A 23,639-nucleotide genomic window follows, 5' to 3' on the forward strand; every position below is an offset into this window, starting at 1 on the left:
TATTCTATCCCTGTGTCCTCTCTCCTACAGTACAGCGTCTCAAAGAACACCTATGTCAGTCTATGGAGCCTGACAACTACTGTTGTGGAACATGGAGTTTATTAGCATCAGTGGCAGATTGAATATAAACAAAAAAGAAAAACCCAGTAGAAAGTGGAAGATAAATTTGAGGATATCTTACTGAAAGTACAGCAAAAGAACAAACAGATTGAAAATGGAAATCTCAGGGTGACAGTTGTGCTCCAGGTGCAGAGTAACTAATTCAGTTTGGAGAAGATCAGAAGATTCCAGGAAAAATTTCTTTATGATGATAAAATTGTTGCACTATCAAATGTGTATATATGTTCTGAAAGGAGAGATGTACAACTGGGTAAGTGTTTGAGGATAAATTGTAGCAAGTATCTAGAACATTAAGCAAGCTAACAACAACAAAAAAAAAACCCCAAAACTAAGCAAATAACAAACTCCAAAGAAACAAAATAATGTTATGCAGAAAAGGACAAAACTAATATTGTACTACATAATTCAAATGTGTAAAACATTTACATAGTCATAATAATTTTAACACTGAATATCAAACTAACCAAAATTATGCAATAACTATACTGTGAGAATAAGAAGTATGCATGTAGGTGAAAGGATCAATAAAGATATCTTGAAAGAGTTAGAAAAAAAATGCCTCTCATTTCATAGTAGACAATCAATCAACAATAACTAACACTGCGAAATCAAGAAGTAGTAATACAAACAGAAACAAGAGACAAGTTGAGTTCCCCAATATCTGTCTTCTCCCTCTTTCATAGAATAATAGAAAGTTTAGCTGAGCACGTGGCTCCCCATGATGTAACTACTTTTGCAGCTTCCCTTGCAGTTAGGTATGACCATGTGACTAATATTTAGTCAATGGGGTATAAGTAAATATGTCTTATGGAAATTTCTGGGAATCCCTTTTAAAATATTGCTTTTATACACTTTTTATCCCTTCTTACTCTCCATTTCTGTCATACTGTCTGGACGATAAATACCATTATTTTGGACTTTGACAACAAGGGCTATATGATAGGGATGGCAAAATGGAAAATGGAAGGCTCCAGAGTCTGAGGAATTCACAGGGCAGAATAGCCATGCCAGCTCTGAACTTGAACATGGAATTGAAATATCTTAAGCCACTGTTATTTTGAGTCTGCTGTTCAAAGCAAAACCTAATTCTAATTAACTAATATAGTACATTATTCATAGATGGAGGCAAACACCAGAAGAATCATCTAAAAAAGTGGAAAGTGGTTGACTTTGTCTATTGGGAAATGGTAGGAGGAGAGGAGTAAAGAGTGTTGGTTTTATAGCAAGTTCTACAGAACTTGACTCCTCAACCTATGTGCACATGTAACTATGATTTAAAAAATGAATAATGACAATAATAACAAAAAGACACACTCTGTATTTCCCCATTTGTGGCTTTTGCTTAGGCTCTTCATACCATGATCTGACTCTAATTCCTCTTCAGTCACTTGTATTTTTTGTCACCCCCTTTTGCTAGACTTCAAGCTCCTTAGAAATAGGATAAGTGTCTAATGCATTTCTATTTCCCTGTTCATATATATAACACATGCTCAGTAAACTCAGGATTTTATTTGATTTCCCATCTGTACCCTAACAAGATAAAAAGTAAGGCTCTGGACAGAACAGTATTTATTTTGAGAATAGTATTTATTTTTAGAAATGTGCTCTATGACTCTTCCTTATATTTCTTCCTCTTTCTTCATGTATGTTTGAGAAAATACTTTATTTCTTCCTCTGGAAGGGTACTGTGTTTTGTCATTTGTTCTTTAATAGTACTTGTCTCTTGATATTCTGGAATGATCCTTCAGTGTGATCTGAAACCTACTCATACTTGCTCACAAGAGCTAACTGTTAGCATCTCTTCTGAACTCTACATTGAATGAGCCATGGAATCAATCATGACAGGAATCTTTATACCACAGAAATCAACAAATGCTATAAATTAGGGCTTTTTTTCTTTAAAAAGCTGATTGTTAAATACCTACCAGCACACTACTGCTACTATATAAATCTTATATAGACATTTCTCAAATGAAATGTAATCTATAGTTCCCATGACATATCAGTATAATTATTTGATCTATTATTTGTTGTATAATATGTAAGAGGTATAGCAGTCCCCCCTTTAGCTAGGTGAATGCCTGAAACCAGGAATAGCTGTATATACTACGTTTATTTTTCTATACCCACACCTACAATAAAGTTTAATTTATAAATCAGGCAGAGTAAGAGACTATCCAAATTGCCAGGATCACTACTCTTGAGGTTTTGGTGCCATTACTAAGCAAAATAAGGGTTACTTGAAAACAAGCACTATAATACCATGACAGTCAATCTGATAACCAAGATGGCTACTAAATGACTAATGGGAGAGTAGCATGTATAGCCTGAATACACTGAGAAAGGCATGATTCACATCCTAGGTGGAAGGGAGCAGGATGACACAGGATCTCATCATGCTACTCCAAACAGAGAACAATTTAAAACTTATAAATTGTTTATTTCTGGAATTTTCCATTTAATATTTTTGCACTGAAGTTGACCAAAGGTAACAAACTGTGGAAAACAATTCCACAGATAAAAGGGGACTACTCTATTTCAGATCACCTCATGCAATTTCAAAAACTGTTTTATTGAGATATATTTAACATACTATAAAATTCATGCATTTAATGTGTACAGTGAAGTTTTTAATATATTCACAGAGCTCTGCAACAATTACCACTATCTAATTCCATAACATTTTCATCATGCCAAAAAGAAATTCTATCACATTGGCAGCCACTCCCCATTCCTCCCTATCCCCAGCCCCCTGCAACCACTAATCTATTTTCTGTCTCTATAGATGTGCCTATTCTGGCCATTTCATATAAATGGAATTACAAAATATGCAGTCTTTCATGACCGGCTTCTTTCACTTGGCATAATACTTTCAAGGTTCATTGATTTTGTAGCATGTTTCAGTATTTTATTCCTTTTATGGCTCTATAATACTCCACTATATGCACATATATATAATTTTGTTTATTCACTTGATGGACATTGTTTTTTTCTATTTTATTGCTATTATGAATAATGCTGTTATGAATATCTGTGTATATATATTTTTAGAAAAACAACAAATATTTATTTCTCAAAGTAGCAGGCTCTGGGATGTCCAAGATCAAGACACCAGTAGATCTGGTGTCTGGTGAGAGCCCATTTTCTGGCTTGTAGACAGCCAACTTCTCCTTGTGTTCTCACAAGGCCGAGAGAGAAAAAGATCTGGCTCTTTTCATAAGGAGCATTAATCCCATCATGATGGCCTCGTCTCATGACTAATCTAATTACCTTACAAAGGCCCTACCTCCAAATATCATCATATTGTAGATTAAGATTTCAACATCTGAATTTGGAAGGGATAAAAAAATAAGTCCATAGTAGTAAATAGTGTTTGCCAAATATTCAATAATCAAAGACAAAACTGGCAACGTGATTTCTACTTTTCTCAGAGATAACACTGCATAAGAACTAATTAAATTTGAAGATCCAATGAAAGGAAGAGCTTATTTGTGAACTACCCATGCGAGTGTGATCATTTTTGTTATGATTAACATTTTTTATATCAATAAAATTTTACACATTTGTCTAACATGAATCAATGTGCAGATTTTAATAGTAATTACCAGTGCTATAAACATGGATTTCAGAAAAATTTGAAGAATATTTTGTTGATATTAATAAGTTTAGAGTTGCTTCTCAATTTATAGTATACCCTTTTGATTTTCAAGTTAATGATGGCAAGCTGATATAATAGTTAGTAGTTCTATTTAACTTGAATTAATGTAGTTTATTGTTTACTTATTTATTTACTTATTTTGTTTTTTATGGCCACACCCATGGCATTTGGAAGTTCCAGGCTAGGGGTTGAATCAGAGCTACATCTGCTGGCCTATGCCACAGCCACAGCAATGTGGGATCTGAGATGCATCTGTGACCTACACCACAGCTCATGGCAATGCTGAATCCCTGACATACTGAGCAAGGCCAGTGATGGAACTGCATCCTCATGAATACTGGTTGGATTTGTTTCTGCTGCGCTACAATGGGAACTTCCGAATAGATGTAGTTTCAAATTTGATAAACTTTTGCTTCAAAATCAAGTCAATTGTGGCACAGTGGAAATGAATCCAACTAGTATCCATGAGGATACGGGTTCGATCCCTGGCCTTGCTCAGTGGGTTGGGGATGGGGCGTTGTGTGAGCTGTGGTGCAGGTCGCAGATGGGGCTTGGATCCCATGTTTCTGCGGCTGTGGTGTAGGCCCACTGTTGTAGCTCTGATTTGATCCCTATCCTGGGAACTTCCATATGCAGCAGGCATGGCCCTAAAAAGCAAAAATAAAAATTCAAAAATTCAAAAAATAAAAAAAGATGAACCGATGTTGTCAATGTAGATGCAAACACTAAATGAAATACTTTATTTTTACTTGATGAATTTATTGGAAACATTTTAATTATGTTTGAACAACTTATGTGAATCTATAGTCGTCTCTCAGTATCTTTAGGAGGACCAGTTCCAGGAACCATTGGGGATACAAAATTTCATCGATGCTCAAATCTCATAGTGACTCCTCCATAGCCAGAGATTCTGTATCTCCATGTGTAAATTTTAGAGTGGGCATACTTTTTTTTCTTTTGAGTACATACCTAAAGAGAGGAATTGCTGGGTCATATGATAACTGTATGTTAAAAATTTGAGGATTATTTTCCAAAGTGGCTAAAACATTTTTACATTTTCACCAAAAATGTATTAATGGTTCCAATTTCTCCATATCCTGGCCAACACTTGTTATTATCTTTTTTATTATAACCATTATATTGGGTGTTAGGTGGTATCTCACTGTGGTTTTGATTTCCATAATGACAAGTGACATTGAACATCTTTTATGTATTTATTGGCCATTTGTATACCTTATTTGTATAAATATCTACTCATATCTGTCATCTATTTTTAAATTGCAATATTTACCCTTTTATTATTGAGACGTAAGAGTCCTTTGGGGACTCTGGATACTGTTCCTTATCAGATATATGATTCGAACAATTCTGTGGGTTATCTTTTTCATTTTATTGATAGTATTGTTTAAAGCACCTCAAAAAATTTTAAACTTTTATGAAAATGATTGAAAATGTCTTACCCGAACTATTTCACAGTCAACATTTAATTCAGTTGCAACTGCTTCAATTTTCTCTCTACAAACAGAGCCAAGACTGGTCATGCCGTTGTCCCAGTACTTCTTAAGGGTGGCTAAGTCTCGGTCACTGAACTGAGTGCGGTCTTGTAGCTGTAAAACACATTTTTAAAAATTAGAAAAATCAAAAGAAGAACACTATAGAGAGAATCATCAGAGTGAGATGTGCTAGGTTATTTTCAACATATAACAGGAGCTAGATTAATTTTGCAATTCTTCCTCTATGTTCTCCCATTCTAAAATGGGCATTTTCATGGTTTTTATTTCTATATATAACATGAAAGTGTGTTAGAATGAGTAAAAAAAAATTAACTGATCACTATTAAGCAATGTTGATTTTATTTTTATTTTTGAATTTAAATAGTTGTAATCACACAAATAATACATGTAATTGTAGAAAATAGAGATATATTTTTAAAAGAAAAGAATCTAAATCATCATCAATCCTGGAAATAACACTTGTTAATTCTAATGCATATTCTTTCAAACTCTTTTCTGTTATACACATATTCGCATCCACAATGCATGTACTTAAAAATATAGAGTCAGAATCAGCTCCCTGTGCTATCTTTTGATTAGTAGATTAATAGATCTATTATTAATAGATAGGTCTCCTACTAATGTTATAATTAATTAAAAGGATAAATAAGATAAATGTAAGAGGATAACACTGCCCTAAAAGAACAAGCCCTGTTTATAGCTTTAGAAAGTTTCAGAATAAGCCTATAATTTTTGTTCTTAGTTTTTTTTTAAAATTCAGTAAACTGTGTACTTGTTTTAATTCAATGAATCCTGGAGGTATCTATCCCTAGAAAGTAAATTTGAAACATGATAGAGTAATGACATCTATTTATACAACATTATATTATTATCTCAAGGGGTGGTAAAAAAATATAAAAATTAATTAGTTAACTTTAATTAAAAAATGTCCTGCAAACTCTGTATGTGTATGTGTGTGCTGAAAGTGTGTGAGTGATGAGACTGAGAGTGAATGAGAGCAGCCTGTGAGAGTGAGTGAGTTGAGGACAAAAGTGGCAAATCAAGAGGTATGAAGTTCATTGCTGCCTTTTGCCAAAGCATAAATGATCTGGCCCTAAATAGAGGTTAGATTTCAAATCCTTCCTAGACACAAACTGCTTTCAACATCTTCTCCCTAATTAAAATTTAAAATGGAACCCTCTCCTAAATCAAATTTAGGTAACAATGAAAAATAATGTATACAACATATAAACAATGACTTAAGTTTTATCACAGCTAAAACTGATATAATACTAAACAACAGGTGCACATTTTTGGGGGGGCCGCACTTGCGGTATATGTAAGTTCCCAGGCTAGAGGTCGAATCAGGCTGTGCCTACACCACAGCCACAGCAACTTGGGATCTGAGAAGCGTCTGCAACCTACACCACTGCTCATGACAATGCCAGGGATTGAATCTGCATCCTCTTGGATATTAGTCAGATTTGTTTCCACTGTGCCACAATGAGAACGCCCATGCATTTGTTTTAAAGCTATAATCTTTTGAGTAGGAATTTTAGCTATCATGAGGAAAAGCAATACATGAATTCTTAGCTTACCGGAAAGTTAGATTATATAATTACATGTGTATCTTCATAAGACATAGACTACTGTTTCTGTGTGCATGCGCTAACCAATTTCCTTACCAGCTGGATCTGTTCTCCGCCTACTTAAAAAAAAACCTTATGAGTAACATTTATTACAAGTACTAATACTACACTACATGCTTCCAATAAAAGAATCAAAACTTGTCATACAAGTCTTTTTTAAAATCAAGTGGAATGGTATGGAAATACTATAAAACTGGATTGTGATGATCACTGTACAACTATAAATGTAATAAATTCATGGAGTAATAAAAAATAAACAAATTAGAAAACAGAAAAAAATAAGTAAAAATAAATAAATAAATCAAGTGGAATAATCCTCGAGTTATTTATAACATAAAAATCTCATTACGTGTCTCTCCTATATTGATTGTACAATAGTTGTGGGGCTAAAACTCTCTAAAAAAAACAGAGAGCAAAATAAACAGTAGTAAGTGTCTAGGTAGATTCAAATAATTTATCATAACAGCCAGTATAAATATCCCCATGTTTTTCCATTGCACCAAATTCTCCACTGCAAGCTAGCTTACATTATTGTCAGGATGGAAGGAATAATGAACAGAACACTGAACACACTCAGACAATTTATTTGTAATTCATTTAGAGGACATCCAAAGCTGATTCATCCTTTAAATTGAACTAAATAAAGCCTGATTTGAGTTGTTAAAAATGCGCTGGGGCATTAGCATTAGCAATGCTGAAAGCGACCTATTATGATGCCTATTAAGTAGAAGCTTATAGGGGAAGGAGCAGTTATTTTTAAAGCTCCTAAGAGCAACTTTTAACTAAGAAAATAAATAAGGTAATATAAATCAATTAGCATTAAAACTGAATACTCATTTAGAGAAGGAAAAAAGGTGGATACTTAAAGGAGAAGTAGGTTCTCGTTAATCATCTATTTTATACAACAGTGTGTATGTGTTATTCCCACCCTTTCAAAAAGTCTACAAACAATAAATGCTGGAGAGGAGGTGAAGAAAAGGAAACCCTCTAACCCTTCCATGAGGAAGCCTTAAATTGAAATCAGTTTTGTCTTTCTATTGGATGCTAAAGCCACTTTCACTTTATAGGACATTCCTCAGCCTAAACTCCTGGCTTAAGTGAGGGAGACATATTAGTCAATTACCTTGTTGATTTTTGTGAAGAATAACATTTGAGTAACCCTGGTGATCTAGATGAAAGCTGAAGTTTGGCCTAAATCAAAATGTGTTAATTTGATTTGGATTATATTGCAACACAATAGAAAAAAAAAAACCTTCTGTTTGCGTGTCTTAGCTATTGTGAATAGTGCTGAAATGAATATTGGGGTACATGTATATTTTTGAATGAAAGTTTTGTCCATATATATGCCCAGGAGTGGGATTGCCGAATCCCACAGTAGTTCTATATTTAGTTTTTTTAAGGAACCTCCTTACTCTCCTCCACAGTGGTTGCCCCAATTTATATTCCCACCAACAGTGTTGGAGGGTTTCCTTTTCTTCACCTCCTCTCCAGCATTTATTGTTTGTAGACTTTTTGAAAGGGTGGGAATAACACATACACACTATTGTATAAAATAGATGACTAACGAGAACCTACTACATAGCATGAGAAAATCTACTCAATAGATTATAATAACCTATTTGGGAATAAAAGAATGGATATATTTACATGTATGACTTTACTGTACACCTGAAACTAATATAACATTGTAAATCAACTATACGTAAATAAAATTAATTTTTTTACAAAATGAAAATAAAAAAAACTTCTGATCTCTTCACCAGTCTCAAGGACATTTCTAGTTTTTGGCTTTTCTTTAAAACTAAATGACAAAACTCTGATATTGGGGAGCAGAGTTCCCTGTTTTAAGTATGTATCTTAATTAAATGTAGCACTGAATTAAATATTTGTACTCAGAAGAAACTCTTTCAAAATGAGAACTATTAAAAATTTCTGAGAGTTCCCGTCGTGGCACAGTGGTTAACAAATCCGACTAGGAACCATGAGGTTGCGGGTTCAATCCCTGGCCTTGCTCAGTGGGTTAAGGATCCAGCGTTGCCGTGAGCTGTGGTGTAGGTCACAGACGTGTCTTGGATCCTGCATTGCTGTGGCTCTGGCGTAGGCTGGCAGCTACAGCTCCGATTAGACCCCTAGCCTGGGAACCTCCATATGCCGCGGGAGAGGCCCAAGAAATGGCAAAAAGACAAAAAAAAAAAAATTCTAACTCTACAAATACTTCCTTCACCTTACTCCCTCAGTTTTCCATGTGGTGCCCTACTCTGTCCTATCCTGATCATGACTCCAGAGACTAACCCATGCTGTTGAGATTTCAAACATGTTTTCTGAAAGTTTGTTCATTTTCCCACTAGATAATGGGCTGCTTAATAGCAGGTATCATGCCTTTTTGCCTTTATTTTCCTTGTAAAAATAAAAATAATTATTCACTTGATTTAAAATAAAAACTCAAACAATTAGAAAGGTATAAAATAAGTCTCTCTCCTTTCCTTAGTTACAAACTCCTAATCCTGACAGCAAAGTCAACCACTGTCATTAGCTTCCTCGCAACCTTCCAGGATAAAAATGCATATATACTTAGAAAAAAATTGATGATACTATAAACTTAATTTTTTTTTACTTAGTGTATCTTGAAGATCTTTCTATATCATCACATACAGATATACTTCAGTTTTTTTTTTTTTTTTTTTTTGTCTTTTTGCCATTTCTAGGGCTGCTCCCTTGGCATATGGAGGTTCCCAGGCTAGGGGTCCAATCAGAGCTGTAGCCGCCGGCCTACACCACAGCCACAGCAACGCAGGATTCGAGCCACATCTGTGACCTACACCACAGCTCATGGCAATTCCGGACCGTTAACCCACTGAGCAAGGCCAGGGATCGAACCCGCAACCTCATGGTTTCTAGTCGGATTCGTTAACCACTGAGCCATTATGGGAACTCCTATACTTCAGTCTTTTTAACTGCTACATTTTACTCCATCATATGGACACTATAAAATTTACTTATGTAATTAAGATATTTAATATTATCTAAGTATGTTATGTAATTTAGTTATCTAATGATGGACATTTAGGTGGTTTTCAGGTTATTGCTATTAAAATCTATGGAGAAATGGACAATCAGGTACACATACCTTGCTTTATATTTGCAATTATATGTGATGGGAAATTCCTAGGTGATCATTTGTTTTAGTCACCTCCACTTCCTTCAGTTGACAAGGAAAGGATTCCTGCCTTAGAGTTATGGGAATTGATAAACAAATGATTCCTGACACTAGACAGATGAAATTAATGGTAGTGTATTAGTCACATATACTTATAGCCTGTAAGAGAACACTGTAAGCCATGCAGGGCCATATGGATATGAGAATTCTACCTGGAAACAGAATGAACAAGCAGAGACTGTGGTGTAACATCTAAGGGTGGTGAAACCCTGTTTCCTATAGGAGGATGTGAATGACTTGTTTCAATCATTCTGTGGGCTAGCAGGGAACTAAAGCCTGCTATCCATGAATAAGCAGGCATTGAGCCTGGTCCCTGTGCTAAGGAGAGTTGTTCAAATATGATATTTTATCTGCAGGAACACGACGGTAAGGAGAACTTGAGGCTTCCCCCAGGTGTCAAGACATATATAATATGGAGACTTAATTTTTTTGTCTTTTTTGTCTTTTTGCCTCTTCTAGGACCGCTTCTGCAGCATACGGAGGTTCCCAGGCTAGGGGTCTAATTGGAGCTGTAGCCACTGGCCCATGCCAGAGCCACAGCAACGCGGGATCCGAGCCTCGTCTGCGACCTACACCACAGCTCACGGCAATGCTGGATCCACAACCCACTGAGCAAGGGCAGGGATCAAACCTTCAACCTCATGGTTCCTAGTCGGATTCGTCAACCACTGTGCCACAACGGGAACTCCTGGAGGCTTAATTTTAAGTCTTACACCACAAAATGGAATTGGTGTGCCAAAGAGTATGCACATTTAATTTTTTTTTTGTAAATGCAGCCAAATTTCCTTTTGGAAAGGGATGAAATGCATGATAGTTGCTATTTTACTATATCTTTACTATGCTAGGTCTTATCCAACTTTATAATTTTTGCTAGTTTAGTGAAAAATTGTATCTTGCTGTTGTGATTTGTATTTCTTTAAGTAAGACCAAGTGTTTTTATGTTTATTGGCCCTATATATTTTTTCTGAGAAATGCTTAAAGTATGATGCTTTCTTTCTTATTATAATTTTTAAAAAATTGTATACTCTTTGTGACAAAAACTGTGCTAACGATATGTTAGATATCTTTATTTGTACACAATGATATATTTAGTTATATGGAATATATTTTCTGTTATCAGCAATGCCTTATCCTTTTAAATTATGTACATGAATTTAAGAAAATTTTATGCTCTACAGATATGTTATTCCATTCAATTCAGTGAAAATGTCTTATCTATAAGAGGTTGAATATGGGATCCTCAAAAAAAAAATCCTCTTTTGTACAAATTTAACTAATTTTTTTTCAAATTGTGGAAAAACACACATAATATAATATATACCATTTTAGCTATTTTTAAGTGTACAATTCACATTGTTGTACAACCAATTTCCAGATCTTTTTCATACCTATTAAACCACAACTTTCCATTTCCCCATCTTTCTAGACACTGGCAATCACCATTCTACTTTCTGTTTCTACGAGTTCAACTGCTCCAGATAGCTGATATAAGTGGAAGAATACAGTATTTGTCTTTTTGTGACTGACTTATTTCTCTTATCATAATGTCCTCAAGGTTCATCCATGTTGTAGCATGTGTCATAACTGCCTTCCATTTTCAGAATGACTAATATTCCCTTTATGTGTACAACACATTTGTTCATCAATGCATCTGTCAATGGACATTTGGGTTGCTTCCACATTTTGGCTATTGTGAATAATGTTATTATAAACATTATGTACAGGTATCTGTTTGAGTCCTTCCTTTTAATTCTTTGGGGTATATACCTAGAAGTGGAATTTCTAGGATCATGTGGTAATTCTATTTCTAATTTTTTTGAGGCACCATCATACTGCTTTCCATAGTGGCTGCACCATTTTACATTCCCATCGATAGTGCAAAATGCTTTCATTTCTCCATATGCTCACATACTTGTTAGTTTAATTTTTTAATAGCAATTATGTTAATGAGTGTGAGGTGAGATCTCACTGTGGCTTCGATTTGCACTTTCCTGATGATTAGTGATGTTGGACATTTTTCATATGCTTGTCAGCCATTTGTATGTATTCTTTTGGCAAATGTCTATTCAGGTCTTTGCCCATTTTTCAATCAGGTTTTTTTTTTTCTGTTGAGTTATAGGAGTTCTTTATATATTCCTAATATTAACCCCTTATCAGATAAGAGTTTTATTTTTTAAGTTCTAATAATTTCTAATCCTTGAATTTCTGAGATATATTCCTGTGATGATTAATTTTATGTGTCAACTTGACTGGGCCATGGAGTGTCAAGACATTTGGATAAACATTCTGGGTGTATCTGTGACAGTGTTTCTGGATAAGATTAACATTTGAATCAGGAGCTTGAGTTAAGCGGATTGCCTTCACTAAAGGGGATCATGTGAAGACATGAATAAAAAAAAAAAGGCAGAGTTAGAGAGTACTCCTTCTGCTTCACTGCTTAAGCTAGTACATTGGTCTTTTCTAGCCTTTGGACTCAGATTGAAACATTAGCTCTTCTTGGGTCTGGATCCTGCTGACTTACAGACTGGATCTTGTACTATCAATTGTCCTGACTCTCAGGTCTTTTAGACTTGGACTATAACTAAACTTTGTCTTTCCTAGGTCTCTAGTTTGCTGATTGCAGATTGTGGGCCTTCTCAGTCTCCATAATTGTGTAAGCTACAATCTTTCATATACATATACTTATATATGTATGTGTGTGTTATATACTTTCTCTTGCCCACTCACATAAATATACACAAATATGTATACACAAATCTTACTGATTCTGTTTTCTGATTCTCTTTATAAACCTAAGGCCACCTATACTTTAATCTTGAGAAGAACTCCCTTCAGTTTTACACCATAGGGGTCTCATCATGAGGTACCTTGAATCTTTAGTCCTAGCAGTACTGTCATCCAAATCCTGGACTCAACATCCTTCAAAAACCACTTCATAAAAGAATTCACTGTCATTTTTTGTTTCACTCTTTTAAAAATATCATCAACCAACTCTAGAGTTTGAACTGGCATTGCCTAGCTAACATTTTACTTGTCTCACATGCAGTTTCAATCATAATCTTCTAATACAGGAACTCCATATAAAATGTATCAGACAGAAACAGAAAACTTCTTTCTACTGACAAGCAGAAGTGAAGCAAAAACTCCTACTAGCATAGCTAAACTTAAAAACATTAAATGCAGATAACTAGACTTTTTACAGAATTCCCTAGAGAAACTGACTCATGCTCTATGGAAATAATCAAATAAGTTTTTTTTTTCCCCTCTAAACTTAGCAGTAGCAGTCTCAATACAAAATAAAGGAATTACTGGTAAGCCTCTACACATACAAGAGCAAATTTATTGAAAGCAAAACAAAACACAACAAAATCTCACACCATGAGGCCCATCACTTCAACATGTATACAAAACTTCTCTTCTCCAGCAACAAAAATTAAAAGCCAGAAGCAGTAGAGATTCTGATTATGATATGCTTATGGTAGGGGCTTAGAATTGGTAATAGGTAGTGAGCTGCAATTTTCTTCCTTAGTGCAAAATAGTGGGAATTGAGAAAGTCCTGGATTTTAATTTTAACTCTCTCTCTTCATAGTTTTAGGCAAGTAACATAATCTCTGATGCACAGTTTCCTTATCTGAAAATAGGAGTAATACTACCTACCTCATAGGATTGCTAAAAGGATTAAAAGGGAAAATCGCTATAAAACAAATCATGCTAATAGAGGGACTCAATAAATATTAGTCTCCCTCTGACACCTACCCTCTCCCACACACACACCTTCTAAACAAGAAGAAAGTACAAGGTGTTATTAGGAGGAAACTAATATAAAAGAAGAACCACATATACATGCGGGAATAACATGATGTTTTAGAAAAAAAAAAAAAGACATCAGTAGCCAGTCATGCTTGGAATTTCCCTTTTCTTTATGAAGAGCATATCATCTTGCCTACTTTTTTCTTCTTTTAGAAATTGCATATGGAGTTCCCGTCGTGGCGCAGTGGTTAACGAATCCGACTAGAAAACATGAGGTTGCGGGTTCGGTCCCTGCCCTTGCTCAGTGGGTTAACGATCCGGTGTTGCCGTGAGCTGTGGTCGCAGATGCGGCTCGAATCCCGCGTTGCTGTGGCTCTGGCGTAGGCCAGTGGCTACAGCTCTGATTCAACCCCTAGCCTTGGAACCTCCATATGCCGTGGGAGCGGCCCAAAGAAATAGCAAAAAGACAAAAAAAAAAAAAAAAGAAAGAAAGAAATTGCGCATATATTCGAGACAGATGATGTAGTTTTTCTATTTATATTTTAGTCACAATTCCTATGGAACACAGATGTCACTTGGATGATAGCTAGCATGTGAAGAAGGTCTGATTTCCTCTTTTGCCTGTATTATGTCACTTTCAGAAGATCTTCAAGGGATCTTCCCGTGATGGCTGCTTAGGTTCACATTTGGTACTGCCAACTACTGTGTGCTGTCTGAGGAACCTTCTTTATTGAATAAATTAAATATTGGGAGTGGAATACCCCGAAGCAAAATTCTGGAGCTGAAGGGAAAACTGCTGCAGGCTCCTTCTGCAAAATGGCACCTGGTTGGCAGCCCATTTCCACCATTTCTACTGCTAGCTTCCTATAGTTCTTGTACATTGGTCATGTTTTTCCATTACTCATTTAATAATTGTAAAGTTAGGAAAAGAACTTAGTTAAAAAATAAATCAAAATAGGAATCTCATACCAAAATGTAACTTGAGAATAGTCTCTTATTGGTATAATAGAATAAGCCTATAGATATCTTGTAATGGTCAGATCTAATAAAATAGCAGCTACTAGAATAGACAGGAGAATGTGGGATCATAGAATTAGATACAAAGGAGTAGGCATAGTAGCAAATAAGGAAGTTCAGCACTGAGCAAAATTTATATAGTTTTTTCTTATCTCTTATAATCTTAATCCAATAGCAGAAAGTAGTGTTACATTTTTCAATGTTAAGTACATTTGGGGCATCATATATAGATATTAAGTTATGCATATCCATACTTAATATGCAATTTTAAGAGACACCTAATGAAAATCACTTTTTGCTTAACTTTAAATGAGGAAAAAAAAAGTGGTAAACCTTCCACTACATGGGAGATTTTTTTCAGAAAGTCAATTAATATTATTGGATGTCTACTGGGTGATATATAAGTATACAGCTGTACTTTTTGTTAGACTATATTTGCTATCACTAAAACTGATGTGTGGCTGACAATTCTGTAATATAAGTTTGAACCCCAGATGACTTTTGCCATTGAAGTTCATCTTTTCTTTAATCTCATTACAAGTACAGGTTCTTTTTTGTTCTTAAACTCTCTTTTTAAAAATATTTTTTTTTCTTACTGAACTAAAGTGTAACACAGATCTAAAAATGAGTATTATTCTTATAAAATGTAGTTAAACTCCAAAAGGTTTTTCAGAAGGTAATAACTTTTACTTATTTAAAATTCTTATACTTATATTATAAATAATATCATTAAGATAGTTAATGTCATTAATTCTCCAAACTTCAGCCTACTTTTCTTGTGTTAGATATATGATATTTAAAAATAATTTATTCATAAAGGCTGATGTTTTGAAAAAAGATTAAAACAAAACAAAACAAAAACAAATCCTTAAGCATTTTCTAAAGAATAAGACCTAATTTGGGGAAAAACATATCTTACCAGGCAGGATATTCCAAACCTACTTAAGTATGAAAGAATGAAGAACAGAGTTGTTCTGAAGAGTAGCACAATAGATTAAAAATCCAAATTCATTTGACTGATACATTTTTCATTGAAAATATTGCATTTATTTATTTATTTATTTATTTATTTATTACATGGAGTTGAAATCAGTTGACAATAATTTAAATGAGATATATTTTTTAAGCTTTTTAAATTGAAGTATTTGGTAATTTACAATATTGTGTTACTTTCCAGTGTACAGAAAAATGATTCATTTATACATATATGTATATGTATATTTGTTGAATTATTTTCCATTACAAGTTATTATAAGATGTTGAATATAGTTCCCTGTGCTATACAGCAGATCTTTGTTGTTTATCTATTTTACATATAGCAATGCTTAGATATTAATCCCAAACTTCTAAATTTGTCACCCCCTCCTTGCTATCCCCTTTGTTAACCATAACCTTGGAAAATATTGCTTTTAAATGGGCTTCAATCCATATTTAGAAACACCAGATTCTAGAGGTAATGTGGATAAGCAAGAAGATTTAGTTTCTGAATCTTGATACTTTGAACATGGTAACCAAATAATATGGATGTTAAAAAACCAAAATTACAAACTACATTTGAATCACTTAGAAACTTCATCTTAAAAAAGAAAAATAAAACCTAAAATAGTTTTGATAACTAAATTAAGTTGCAATCATTTTGAAAATATGACCAATTATATAAAATTTAAAAGTGGTATATAAAAGATTAAAAGGCAGCTTTCTTCTCAATTCTGGCCCTTCCTAAACTATTACAGAATGATGCCATCACCAATACAGAAAGAAAACCTTTAGGAAACACATAGTTATACTAGCAAATTTTAGAATTAACATGAATGTTTAAAGATGACTGATATTAAGTAACCCAAAGGGGGAAGAAACTGTTTCTGGGCAATTTTATATCACACATGAATTTTGAAATCTGATTTAATAGATGTTTCATATAACATAAATCATAACTAGAGAAGTCTGCACCAAATCCAGGTCTAAAGACAGGTTCCAAAATAATGTATATTAGTTTATTGCATTCTATATGAAAAATTGAAAAATCCTCCCTTCGAATCCATTGTAATTTTATATTAATGTGTCTTGTATGCAGTTTTCATTGTTAACTTCAGTAACAAGTACTAAAATTGTTAAAAGGCAATAAGACCAGATGTTTAGCTACATTTATGTACTAGTGTTGTTGTTATTCTGTTAATGTTTCATTCTGTCTCTAGAAGCACCAACCATTCTAATCTCTACTCACACGTCCATCTAGTTCTAAAGCATGTATTCCTGTACATTCTTAACCTGCAATTGATAAGTATAATAACTAATTCTATTTTTTCCAGCAAATTGGTAGCCTGTGATTGATGTTAACCAAATAATTGTGGTTACAATTTCATGCTCTATACATATCAAATCTTTATGCTATACACATGCTTTCAACATATACACATTATGCTTGGACTAATGCATGTTAAATGTCAATTATGTCTCAATAAAACAGGAAAAAATAAAATTTAAAAAATGTCATTAAGGCAATACTTTATATCCAGTTTTACTCTGTCCTATGTTAAACTTTTACAGAAAAATTTTAAAGAGTTTATTCCTATTTCCAATGTTGTAGCTTAGTAGACTCTGTTGTGCTTGACTTGTAATGGTATAACTATATTCCAAATACTTGCTTAGCTTTTGACTAAATGCTACTAGAAGGCAGAGACTAGAAGAATTACCTTTTCTTTGTGTAACACAGCATAGATTTAAGAGCATTTGAAGCATAGGGCTCATAGAACTGCAAAGAAAGTAGATCTCTAGCAATTCCTCAATTCAGGCCAGACAATTTCAGAATTATCTAGATAAAAAAGTATCAGTATTCATCTATAGTTATCTAGTGTACAAAAGGAAGAATCTATTCAAGTTACCAGAAGATTTTAACTTGTAATAAATTTTGCAATCCATTATATTTAAATTATAAGTCAAATAATAAAATAATTGGCTTAATTATTTTTCATACAAACATTCTCTTGCACAGGAAAATAGCTTAGAGAGCCAGTCTAATAAATTCATAACTGTAGCATGCTTAACAATAAAGTATTCAAATAGAGACTTGTCTCACAAGAAGATTTAAATATAAAATGTGGATAACTGTTTTTTCTTTTTTTTTTTTTTGTCTTTTTGCCATTTCTTGGGCCTCTCCCGCGGCATATGGAGGTTCCCAGGCTAGGGGTCTAATCGGAGCTGTAGCTGCCAGCCTACGCCAGAGCCACAGCAACGCGGGATCCGAGCCGCGTCTGTGACCTACACCACAGCTCATGGCAACGCTGGCTCCTTAACCCACTGAGCAAGGGCAGGGATAGAATCCTCAAGCTCATGGTTCCTAGGCGGATTCGTTAACCACTGTGCCACGACGGGAACTCCATATAACTGTTATTGATTAAAGCAGATAAATGTAAAACTTGAGAACTACTCTACAATCAATTTAACTTGAAAGGCTAAAATCTTGTGCAATGCATTGCAGGTATTATACATATCTCTATACCTTCTGAGGAACGGGAAATGGAGTCAAACAGTGTAAAGACCTTTCAAACTGACTGCTTCTCTTAGCAATATGTGTTTAAGATTCAATAATGTCTTTGCATGACTTGATAGCTCAATTTCCTTATTATCACTGAATATTCCATTTCTATTCAAAGTATCAGGTTGTTCATCCTGTTTGCTTATTGAAGGATATCTTTGTTGCTTCTAGGTATTGGTGATTATGAACAAAGCTGGTATAAACATTGGCATGCAGGATTTGCAGAGAAATGAAATTTCAAATCAGTTGGGTAATTACCTAGGAGTGTGATTGCTGGATCATATGGTAAGACTATGCTTTATAAGAAACTGCCAGACTGTCTTCCAACGTGGTTGTACCATTTTACATTCTCAATAAATGAGAGGTCCTGTTGCAGAAATTGCTAATTTAGACTTTTGGATTTAGCCATTCTAATGGGTGTATAACTTTATAACCTAAAACATACACAATCAAAATCACACGGAATTGTCATACTAAGGACACTGTTACTTCACAAAATCAATTTTATGTGAAAAATTCTTTCCAAATAACCTTTAAAACTGTAATTTTATATTTGAATTTAAACATGTGTTTATGCTAAAATGTATGCTTGCTTAGAAAATATTTTTAAAAGTCTGGAACTATCTGTTCCAATATGAGTTTGGGAAAAATCACACTAACTCATTATATCAATTACCTTAATATATAATATTTGCTTTCTCATACAAAAAAATGTTAGACTCTGGTCCAACTTTCCAGTAACTTTGACTATGAAGCATCAAGAAACTGTAATCTAAATAAGCAAATGAGAAACACTGATAGATTAAAAATAAGGGTTAAAGAGAATTTCCTTTGTACTTTGCTTAAAAACAGTGGGACTTGAAGGAGCTCAAAAGGTATAGACTTCCAGATATAAGTAAATAAGTACTAGAAAGTAAGGTACGACATGGTGACTATAGTTAACACTGCTGTATAGTATATTTGAAAGTTGTTAAGAGAGTAGATCCTAAGAGCTGTCATCAAGAGAAAAATAATTTAATTCCCCTTTTTAAAAGTATCTATATAAGATGGTGGATGTTGACTAAATTTATTGTATAGTTTACAATATATGTAAGTCAAATCATGCTGTACACTTTAAACTTACAACAGTGCTGTATGACAATTATATATCAATAAAAAATAGAAGCTAAAATTTCTCTTTGCTGACATTGAGACTACTAATTCCAAAGCAAAATAAAATAAAATAAAATAAAATAAAATAAAATAAAATAAAATAAAATAAAAAACAGAAGAACATATTGCAGAATTATCACTTGGGAGCTATAGCACCACCAGAAGTTGAAAATCCTTGTCCCTACTCCATATTAAAAAACACCAAAGAGGAATCAGTGCTCAAAAGAGATTTCAAGTTCTAAGTAGACTGAAATCGGTGTAATGACTTTGTAGTGATCTTAGTTTATACTAATTTGGATATATTGCAAAGGACTAGGCACCAAGTACATTAGTACAGAAATCTGAGCTAATAGCTCAACAATAAATCAAAAAATAAATCACAAAATACAGGTTTAGTAACCAAGGTAAGAAACATTTTGTTGGTATATATAGCCAGATAGCCAATGTCCTTCAAAAGACATATACAATGTGTGCAAATTAAATTCCTTAAAATTTAACTTCATTACACTTAAAAAAAAAACCCAATATACATGTAAGTAAGCAGTTTAAAATGTTTATCATGAAAACATAATATATTAAAGTCTAATGGAAGTTTTATACAACACCCACTCAACAGAAGATGGATGTGTTTTACCAGGAACACACTTAATACCAAGTCAGAAAAAAAAGACAGTGCATTAATTTGGAATAAGGGAAAGACAGGAAAAAACACTATGCCTTTTTAAAGTATCTCTGAATAAACCAGACTGGTAATCTCATTTTTAAAAATTCATAATTCTTATTTTTTGGTTAACTCTTAAAAAGAGAGCCTATCTTAATTAACAAGTAACTCTTCTAACCATCTAATTACCAAACAAAAAGAATGAATTAGTCTAATTAGCTTTTTAGACTATAAAAAGTATCTGAATTATAAAAATAATTTTAAAAATACACACCTTTGTGTTGTTAAAAAATACATATACATACAAATCCTACTATTTTCCCAGTACTATATTTGTGTCACATCTATAGTATATTTAAGCAATGGTATAAGTCAACAAATTTAGAAACAACCAGCAATTTTTGAAAAACTATCAAATTGATTACTGTCCAATAATTGAATGATTTATTAAGTCAAGACAGCAGATCTAAAGTACCCAAATAGAGAATACTGTAATGTAATACATTACTGGGTAAACTCATTTCAACATGCTTACATGTAAAGGATGTTATTAAATATTATAGGTGATAGAATAGAGCCTTGCTAGGAGGATTGCATAAACAAACATAAATTGAAGGCTAAATGGAATTAAAGATTGAAATGTGTGGTACAAACAGGAAGTGCTATGGAATTTCAGGCAGAATTCAGAGGGCAATGTAGGTGGTCACTGGGGAGGACTGTGAATTAAAGGTGTGAAGCATGAGTAAGATTTGAAGAAAGAGATAAGAGAGGAAGTGAGAATAGTGAAAGTGAAGATGAGGATACAAGAGAACACAATGTATTTTCTCAATCTACAAAAAGAGGCAACAACCTCCATTGAAAAATACTTTTAAGCAGGCATAGTGGAACCAGAAAATAGCAAACTCTAGTGCTAGAGAAAGTTTTATTAGATTTCACAAGCATTGAGGGGATACAGTGGCTGCATCAACAGAAGTGGGACAAGAAAAAAATTATATGAATGTTAAACAGGATTATAGAACCCAAACTGGGGTACTTATATTTCATATATCACAGGAAGAAGGAATATAACTATGAATTCCAATTACCAAAACAAAGCCTGATACATAATTATTAAATAATGGGCAAATAATTCATATATAAGTAATGTACTTTTTTTAAACCCCTAGATTTCATAACAGTTAATTCTAAAATATTCCACAGTAGTATTGCAAGAGCAAGTATCAGCATGCACACTGAGGTAAATAATCTTCCTTCACTACAATGAAGCCTATTTACTACTGCAGCCTGTCCCACCCCCAACTCCTGGAAAACCCTTTCAAGTACCCCTAATCTGCTTTCTTTTTTATCCATAGTACTTAAAATCTTCTAATGTATAATTTGTTTATTTTGTTTGTTTACTATATATGTCCTCTGACTACAAAGTGAACTCCACAAAGGCAGGGAGCTTTGTGTGGTTTCTAATGTATGCCAAACACTTACATCAATGTCCAGAACATTTTAGGAACTTCAAATAAAAATATTTTAAATGAATAACTGAATGAATGGATGATATGGATATTTTATTAAAAAGAATTATAATATACTGTATTCTCAGTTTAAAGGAGCAAGATGCACAGTTATTTAAAAATAGGTGAAAAAGTAAAAGGAGGTATCATGTAAATATTTATGTTTAATTAACTTTATCTCCCAAGTTTCTTGAATGATTATTTTGCTTTGACTGAGAAGTTGAAAGATGAGATATGTGAAGTAGTAAGAACATAAAGAGAATTATTTCTTCACAGACAAAAAATTATGAGATTTTTTTCCTTTGTGCAAAGTGTATATATCATCATTTGTTTTCTCAACATAGAAGGGTAATTAAATAGGTAGAGAATAAAGCATACACTTGTTCCACTGGGTTTTGAGTTGTTAAAAAAAAATCCATCTTTGCATATACATTATATGAAAATTTTAATAGGATAATAATCATTGAATTGAAATTTTACCTGTACCGATTTTATACAAGTATGAACAGAAAAAAACAAATTTAGTTAAGAATTTTTGTTTATAGCAAATATTCTCAAAGGAAAAAGAGCTCTAAAACAAGAGTTATAAGATTTTAAGTCAAACTCCAAATATCAATCATCTACCCTTTTTAGAAAAGCTTCTTATCCAGAATTTAGATGACCAAATTCATTAAACTTTTAAAAAATATATAAATATTAACTAGTCCAACTTGTTTTCCTTAAAATTCTAAATAGTTTACATGAGATAAATTTCGACCTCCTACAGACCAGACCATTATCTTCTTTTTTGACAGTTTTCACATTTTAAATATGTGTCTATAATACAAGTTAACTTTAAAAAGGGCCGCCTAAACAGATAAGCGCAAAAATGAAACTAATACGTTTTAAAAGTAACATTATGAGGAGTTCCCATCGTGGCGCAGCTGAAACGAATCCGACCTAGGAATCATGAGGTTGCCTGGTTTGACCCCTGGCCTCCCTCAGCGGGTCAAGGATCCAACGTGAGCTGTGGTGCAGGTTGCAGATGCAGCTCGGATCTGGCGTTGCTGTGGCTGTGGCATAGGCGGGAGGCCACAATTCCAAATAGACCCCTAGCCTGGGAACTTCCATATGCCACGGGTGTAGCCCTAAATAGACCAAAAAAAAAAAAAAAAAGTAACATTATGTGAATTAAAAATATCTTTCAACTGTATTTTTATTTTGTATTCCACAGTTAGTTGTTGCAAATATATTATCACTTTTTCATAGACTCAGTTTTATAACTGCAGTGGCTGATTGATTTATGACATTGCTCTATTGCTTTCTTTTTCATAGTTCCTATTTCAGAACTATGATTTGAAAGACTGACAGGTTTTATATTTTTACAAAATACTATGGAATGATATTAATCTATTTGGAAAATCTATTCTTACTTCTTTGGTGCCAACTTGACTTGAAGCATCAACTCTAATCCTTTTTATTAAGCTGGACTTTTTATTAATCCTTTTTATTAAGCTGGACTTACTATGAAGCCAAAAAATTTGCCTGACCTAATTTATTACAGTATTTGCTTTATTGTGGTGGTCTCTGGTCTGGTCTGAACCCACAATATCTCTGAGGTATGCCTATACATATTTTACCACCTACATATATTTTAGTTAAGTTTAGTCCTACATATATTTTATTCTTTTTGATACTGTTGCAAATGGTATTATTTTCCCAATTTCCTTTTCAGATTGTTAGTATATTGAAACAGCAGATTTTTATATCCTGCAACCTTACTGAATTCAATTATTAGTCCTAACAGGTTTTGTATGTGTGTGTGTTGGGGGGGGTATCTTTAGGGTGTTTTTTTACTATATGCATAAGACCATGTCATCTGCAGAGATAATTTCAGTTTTTA

At 33.5% G+C, this 23,639-nt stretch overlaps 1 protein-coding gene across 1 annotated transcript in view; it reads right to left on the reverse strand.

The window, feature by feature from the left end:
- The window catches only part of HDX (highly divergent homeobox), a 127,215-nt gene that overhangs the window by 58,827 nt on the left and 44,749 nt on the right, over positions 1–23,639 (reverse strand). Inside the window, exon 4 of the mRNA XM_047765092.1 lies at positions 5,239–5,385. Within this exon, the coding sequence (XP_047621048.1) occupies positions 5,239–5,385 (147 nt within the window). The remainder of the gene's footprint in view (positions 1–5,238; positions 5,386–23,639) is intronic.

Source organism: Phacochoerus africanus, chromosome X (assembly GCF_016906955.1).
Source record: "Phacochoerus africanus isolate WHEZ1 chromosome X, ROS_Pafr_v1, whole genome shotgun sequence".
Taxonomy (NCBI): Eukaryota; Metazoa; Chordata; class Mammalia; order Artiodactyla; family Suidae; genus Phacochoerus; species Phacochoerus africanus.